Source organism: Ptiloglossa arizonensis, chromosome 11, assembly GCF_051014685.1.
Source record: "Ptiloglossa arizonensis isolate GNS036 chromosome 11, iyPtiAriz1_principal, whole genome shotgun sequence".
In the NCBI taxonomy this organism is placed as follows: Eukaryota; Metazoa; Arthropoda; class Insecta; order Hymenoptera; family Colletidae; genus Ptiloglossa; species Ptiloglossa arizonensis.
Window position 1 is genome coordinate 9,399,529 of NC_135058.1, and position 6,567 is coordinate 9,406,095.

The 6,567-nt window shown below is 30.4% G+C and overlaps 2 protein-coding genes across 6 annotated transcripts; one reads left to right on the forward strand and one right to left on the reverse strand.

Moving 5' to 3' along the window:
- The first annotated feature begins 144 nt into the window (after positions 1-144).
- On the forward strand, positions 145-6,128 carry Dhps (Deoxyhypusine synthase). 5 transcript variants are annotated; one of them, XM_076323306.1, is made up of 8 exons: positions 145-224; positions 4,416-4,624; positions 4,728-5,002; positions 5,072-5,290; positions 5,362-5,554; positions 5,644-5,747; positions 5,808-5,933; positions 5,991-6,128. In XM_076323306.1, exons 2-8 carry the CDS (start codon positions 4,519-4,521, stop codon positions 6,087-6,089), a joined length of 1,122 nt encoding a protein of 373 aa, XP_076179421.1. In that variant the 5' UTR covers positions 145-224; positions 4,416-4,518; the 3' UTR covers positions 6,090-6,128. The 5 variants fall into 5 exon arrangements, with proteins under 5 accessions (XP_076179421.1, XP_076179420.1, XP_076179422.1 ...); XM_076323305.1 differs by lacking the exon at positions 145-224 and adding an exon at positions 3,893-4,089; XM_076323307.1 differs by lacking the exon at positions 145-224 and adding an exon at positions 4,234-4,292.
- LOC143152518 (protein regulator of cytokinesis 1-like) lies at positions 372-2,945 on the reverse strand. The gene is made up of 2 exons (XM_076322763.1): positions 2,291-2,945; positions 372-2,218 (listed from the first exon to the last, which is right to left on the reverse strand). The coding sequence occupies exons 1-2, from the start codon at positions 2,790-2,792 to the stop codon at positions 840-842; spliced, it is 1,881 nt and encodes a 626-aa protein (XP_076178878.1). The 5' UTR covers positions 2,793-2,945; the 3' UTR covers positions 372-839.
- Positions 6,129-6,567: the final 439 nt, after the last annotated feature.

Here is a 6,567-nt window from a genome sequence, read left to right on the forward strand (position 1 = left end):
CGGAAGTTACCTACCTCTTAGATGATAGATATAGTTTAACCAACTTTGATTTATTTATGTGCCGTATAATTGAAATTATAGAGCATATACAATAGTTATTATAAAATTACGATATTTTAGGAAGAATATATAGAAAAATAATTATTTTCATATAAAATATGAAAAATACATTACAAAAAAGGTTTTAAGGATATATTATGTGTAACGAAACTGTGCCTTAGCAAGTATGTATATACGTTTCGTTACTACTTATTTTATAAGAAACTTATAAGTATAATAATACAATGTTTACAGAAGTGAAATTTTATTTACAGTCTGCCTTTCTAGATACACTGTATCATATATGCAATAATTTGAATTATAATTCATACCAAATATTCGCCCATACGATAGATTGCAATTAAATATTAAAACAAGAAAGACGCATTAACAAACTAGCAATATACAAACAAAGAAATAACATAAATAATTATTACCCTTTTAATAATATATATAAGTGCAGGCATCTAGTTATGTATGTGATACATAACTATCCTTATTAAGTTATAATCAAATTCAAGTACTGTTTAGTTGTAAAGTTAAAATATTTAGAAGTCAAATTTAAGTTACAGTCGAATTCAAATATTGTTTAGTTATAAAGTTAAAATATTTAGAAGTTACACTTAAGTTACAGTCGAATTCAAATATTGTTTAATTATACAGTTAAAATATTTAGATAGTTAGAAATCACACTTAAGTTACAGTCGAATTCAAATATTGTTTAGTTATAAAAATATTTAAAAGATGTGTTCTATGAATAAAAATTTGAATTATTTGAAATGATTCTTATTGTAACTACTTTAAAAAATTATGGGTAAAGGTGTTGATACTGTAGCAAGCCTTGATGATTGTTGTCTAGGACTACGAGGTGATTTCATTAATTGTGATTGCAACAATTTAGAAGTTGACCCTGTAGGTGTTGTTGATGATGGTAAATTTTTACGCAATGGTTTCACGGGGATTCGTATTGGTGTTTTTATTCTTGATTTTGTTGCATTCATTAATACTTGTTCTGGTAATAAGGAACTCCGTAGTTCTTTCCTATCTTCTAAATGTTCTTTAAATTGACTATATGTTGTATTTGTACCAGCTGAATTTTGTGATGTAGAGTTTTCCTTAGTTTCCCCATTTTTAATTATTTTTTTTCCAGGCTGCAAAATTTTTCTAGCACATTTTATACTTCTTCTCAGTTTAGATCCATTTACTCCTCTGCTCATATTTCTACGTTTAGCTGAACTATTTGGAGATGGAGTGAATAATAACTTTCTCTTTGATGTACTCAGTGGTGTATGCCGACGAGTACTTAATATGCTTGGTGTTTTCTTTGATGCACTTGTAGTAATTTTTTTAGATGCGCTTAAAGTTATTTTTTTCACCGATTTATCTTTTGCCTCCTTCCTAGCTTTTTTTATTGTTTTTTTTTCTTCATTCAAATGTTCCCATGATTCTTTTAATAATTCCTCTATTGATACTCCATTTATAGTAAATATTTCTCCATGCATAGATTCATATTCCTTTATTAAATTCCTTAGTTGTTCTTCTATTTTTGGCAACTTTTTTTGAATTGTTTTACGTTCTTTTTCTTCCATTAATAATTGACCACCACGATTGTAGAAACGATCTGGATCATTTGCACGCTGTAACAATTCTTTCATTTTTGTCCACAGGTTGTCACGTTCTTCTAAGAGTTCAAATATAGACTTATGGGTTTCATAAAATTCCTGTACCCTTTTGACTTCAAGTTCATGTAATGTCAGTAAATCTTCTGTGTATGTTTCACAATGAAAATAGTTAAATTGTTTTCTCTGTTCTTCGCTGAATTTACATAAATCCCATAATTTTGTCAAATCAGTTCTTACTTGTGACACACATGTTGCAATATTTTGTTTTCTTTTTTCTTTACATCGTGCTAACTCTGCTTCTAATGCATTTATAGTTGCAACGCTACATCCAACATAACTATTAACAAAAGACTGACAAATGCGTTCAGGTTCATTGAGATACTTCCATAAAGCATTTAACTGTTGTTTAATATCTTCTACGTGTTCTTTTGCTTTATCTACACGGTCTTTAAGTTTATCTCGAAATTCTTTCAACTTTGTCATGTTATTATTATTAAAAACAAAGTTTTCACTGTCTTTAAATACATAGTGTTCGAAATTCGAGGATGGAGATGTGCCTAAATCATCCATCATTTTAATAATTGTTCTGCGCATTTCCTTAAAAATAGACTCTAAACGATTCTTCTCACCTTCCTGCTTTTCAAGATAAAGTTTAAAACTGTTTAATTCTTCCTCCGATGGCACATCTTTTCCCATACTGATTGGTTGAGTACCTAGTACTTTGCAAAGACGTTCCTCCTTTTCAAGCAATTCATTCAAATGTGTTATTCGCTGTTGCTTGCAATATTCTAATTTACTTAAATCAGTACGTAATATTTGTTCTACTTCTTTTAATGAAAAGTTTTCGTATCCATCATTGTTTAACTCTATTTCCAATTCTTTGCTTATTGTAGCAATTTGTTGCAATAATTCTGCAACGTTGCTTAATATCGTTTCTTTTCTTAGTTGTGATTCTGAAACCATTTCATCTAAGAGATCACTTATGTGGCGAAATACCTGTTCGCAATATATAGAACGGGCTTCTTCGGTAAATCCTATCTCTTCCCACAATTTGTGTAACTGAGCCAATGTAATTCGAAATTTTACCATCGTCTTCTGTATTGTGGCTTCAGAGTTAGATGTTTCGGCCATTCTTATATTTCTTCCGTACACGTTTTAAAGAAAAATTGTACGTTTACCCTTTAACAAGATAACTCTAATGAAACTGAGTTATATTGTTTATATATTTACTTAGTATAAAACGTGCACATGTTACACAAAAACAATTTCACTAGTAAGACAGAATTGACCGTTGTTCAATTTGAATTCATATTCTACACAACGCCACTGCGGCCACTCGCATCCCTAGTTGCCAGATGTACCGCTTTTTTTTAGACATGCGCACTGAAAATTGAGTCAGTACAGTACTAAAATTGAGTAGGAATGGGTATAGTATGGACCCCTTTTAGTTGTTTAAAAAATTATTTTAAAGTTTTTAAAAAATGAATAAAGAAGGAGAGGATATTAAAATAACTGTTAGAACAGAGCGTCAGTTTTACATAACAGAAAACAATAATTATATTTCTCACATAAAATTATAGAATCCCACTATAAGTTGTAAGGTTAAACTTTAAAAAATGTTACTAGTAATCACGATATAAAAATACATAGAATTAAATATTTATATAATTATATAATATACTTTATATACTATTTTATATAATAAAAAATAAAAAATAAATAATTTTTCTAGCATTAATAAATATCTATATATTAAGCGAGTATTAATTTCTGCTGATTCCAACAAAAAGTCACTAATTCCAACTAACATATATAAATCCTTCAGGGAAGCATTTTGGTTGGTGCAGAAGTTGATTTTCTGCTAGAAGTAGCAAGAATTAAGACTCTCTGGTGTATTTATTAAGTGTATCAGATGAATTATATTGTTCTAATATACATTTTACGCATCGTAAAGTTCTAAATGTTTTAAGGAATAAAGGCATATGTTTCCGGAGTTTTAAAAACCAGATTTCGATCCAATTTGTCGCATTCATATCGCGACTTGGTTTATTCGAACGTTGGGGCCCTACCACACTTTCATGTCTATAACACTGGCTATACACACCACTGTGTTCTAGTGCGCATGATCGAAAGAAACAGCACATCTGGCAACTAGGTTGCGTGTTGCACCTGTAGCTTTCTCTGCAGGTATAGACCAGTATATACGTTATTACTCTTTGCAGTGTGTCTCTCGGATTGGTCGAATATTAAAGGCCAATGGCATAACAGAATTAAATGCTTAATTTTTTCATTTCGTAACCGAATATTGATTAAAATTATTAATTAATGGCAAAATTATAAATATTTGTTTATACAAAAATTTAATAGTTGTATTTCACAAATGTTTCCGACATATTAGTTTTAATTTTATTTAATTACAGAGTATTAGGTGAATTGTTGTTTCATATATATATTATAATATATTTATCTATATCATTATATTTTAAACTAATATGATAAATTTATTTTGTATGTATGTATATACTTTTTTAATAAAAATTGATGAAGTTACATTTTATGTACTGCCTTATTCTGACGGTTTGTTACATATCACGCTATAATAGTTGACAGCAATGAGAAAGACTTCTGAAGGTTTAAAAAGAGCTGTATAATCTGTATATAATACATAAGTTAACGCTAAATTAATTATTTATAATAACGCATTGAGTATGAAGAATTTAAAACACTGACATGATCGTGACACTTACATTTTAGGTTATAGCTGTTTATAAATATTGTACTCGTAAAACATATTGTGTGAAAAGTACAACTCAAATAGTACAAATAAAAAAACAATTGAAGTAAAATTAATTAAAAAATGGACAATGCTAAAGAAAATTCACACAATGATATCTTAGAGCAAGTCAAGAATGCTGTACTAGTACATAGTTCTCAACTTCCTGCTGAAACACCAATAGTGAAAGGTTTTTAACTTTTATAATAAAGAAAAACCTTAAAAAATTTCAATTTTTTATTAGAATTGCAAAAAGTTAAAATAAGTAGCAAAGTAAGATTAATATATTTTAGGATATGACTGGAACAAGGGAATTGATTACCATGCATTGTTTCAAACATTTAAAAATTCTGGATTACAAGCAAGAAATTTTGGTTTAGCAGTGGATGAAATTCAGCAAATGATAAATACCCGAAATATTCCTCTTCAAGATGATCAAATGGATACCTTAGAAGATGACGATTTTATAAGAAGAAAATCTTCGTGTACAATATTTTTGGGGTACACATCTAATATGGCTTCGTGTGGAATTCGAGAGACTATAAGGTTTCTTATACAGCATAAAATGGTTAGTATAAATATACGAAAATATTATTTTTCAATTTTTTGGTAACTTAGAGTGACATTTACATTATAGGTTGATTGTATTGTTACTACAGCAGGTGGTGTCGAGGAAGATTTCATAAAGTGTTTGGCCCCAACATATATTGGAGATTTTCATTTAGAAGGAAAACGTCTTCGAGAGCTTGGTATTAATAGAATTGGAAATTTATTAGTACCTAATGATAATTACTGCATGTTTGAAGATTGGGTCATGCCTAAATTAGATGCAATGTTGGTTGAGCAAAAAGAGAAAGTATGTATTTAAAAGAAAAGATTCAGGTACCTATTCTTTCAAAAAGGATTATGTTAGAGTATGATTTTCAGGGTACTTTATGGACACCATCTAAAGTGATAGCTAGGTTGGGTGAAGAAATTAATAATGAAGATTCAATTTATTATTGGGCTGCAAAAAATAAAATTCCAGTTTTTAGTCCAGCTTTAACAGATGGCAGTCTCGGTGATATGATGTATTTTCATTCTTTTAGGAATCCAGGTCTTGTCGTAGATATAATATCAGGTCGTAATTTGTCATGAATCAAGATTTTCTTTTTTGACATTCATTTCATCGAATAATGTTAATAAGGTTGCTCTCCTATTACATTCCAGATCTCAAACGTTTGAATTCAATGGCAATGAAAGCAGTAAAAAGTGGGATGATTATTGTAGGGGGTGGCGTTATAAAACACCATATTTGTAATGCAAATTTAATGGTAACAAGAAAATTTAAAGAAAGTTGATAATAGATTGATTAAAAATAATTTCTATTTTAGAGGAATGGCGCCGATTATGCTGTATTTATAAATACATCTTCAGAATTTGATGGAAGCGATAGCGGGGCTCGTCCAGATGAAGCCGTCTCGTGGGGCAAAATTCGTGTAGATGCGAAACCAGTGAAAGTAAGGATCCTTTTACGTTCAAATTGAATCTTTAATTACCGCTTACTAATATTCTAGATTTACGCAGAAGCATCTCTGGTATTTCCATTACTCGTGGGCGAAACATTTGCTCGACATTATCATTCCCTGAAAGAAAAAACTGTATCAAACGATTGAAAAATAAGTAATAAAAAATTTAATGTATAATAAATATAATGTTGCATTTATTTTCTTTATAATTCCCGTATATTTCTATGCGCGAGCACTCGATTACAGTTTTTAGTTCTAGTTAATTTCATTCATCGACGATAAGTTTCATTCAATTTCATCCATTCGTTGCGTTGGAAGAATCGAACGAGTGTATGTGCGATTATCGTGTGCAAAACTTTCTCGTTTAAAATGATTCCGTGCGATAGAAATTTAAAATTACGATTTTACGCGCGACAAGCATTTCAGTTTCGGAAACATTGCCTTGCGTAATTTCCATGAGAACGTCGGACTTCGGGTAGGATCATTGTACAGAGACTTGGCGTCAACTTTTTTTATTTAAATATTGGTAACGCTTTGGCGGTGCGGCGCCTGCGCACTGACAACATTCCTGCGAGACAGGTGTCGGCGGCGCAGGTTTGCAGGCGCCGCACGGTGGTTGTCGACG

What these genes read in the sequence shown, in the direction of transcription:
- LOC143152518 (XM_076322763.1), bottom strand. Translation starts at nt 2,792, where the DNA reads ATGGCCGAAACATCTAACTCTGAAGCCACAATACAGAAGACGATGGTA. An exon ending in TTATCTTGAAAAGCAGGAAG is followed by an intron (nt 2,219 to 2,290) that starts GTGAGAAGAATC and finishes TGGATGATTTAG; the next exon opens with GCACATCTCCATCCTCGAAT.
- Dhps (XM_076323306.1), top strand. Translation starts at nt 4,519, where the DNA reads ATGGACAATGCTAAAGAAAATTCACACAATGATATCTTAGAGCAAGTC. An exon ending in TTCTTATACAGCATAAAATG is followed by an intron (nt 5,003 to 5,071) that starts GTTAGTATAAAT and finishes TTTACATTATAG; the next exon opens with GTTGATTGTATTGTTACTAC. An exon ending in TTTGTAATGCAAATTTAATG is followed by an intron (nt 5,748 to 5,807) that starts GTAACAAGAAAA and finishes TTTCTATTTTAG; the next exon opens with AGGAATGGCGCCGATTATGC.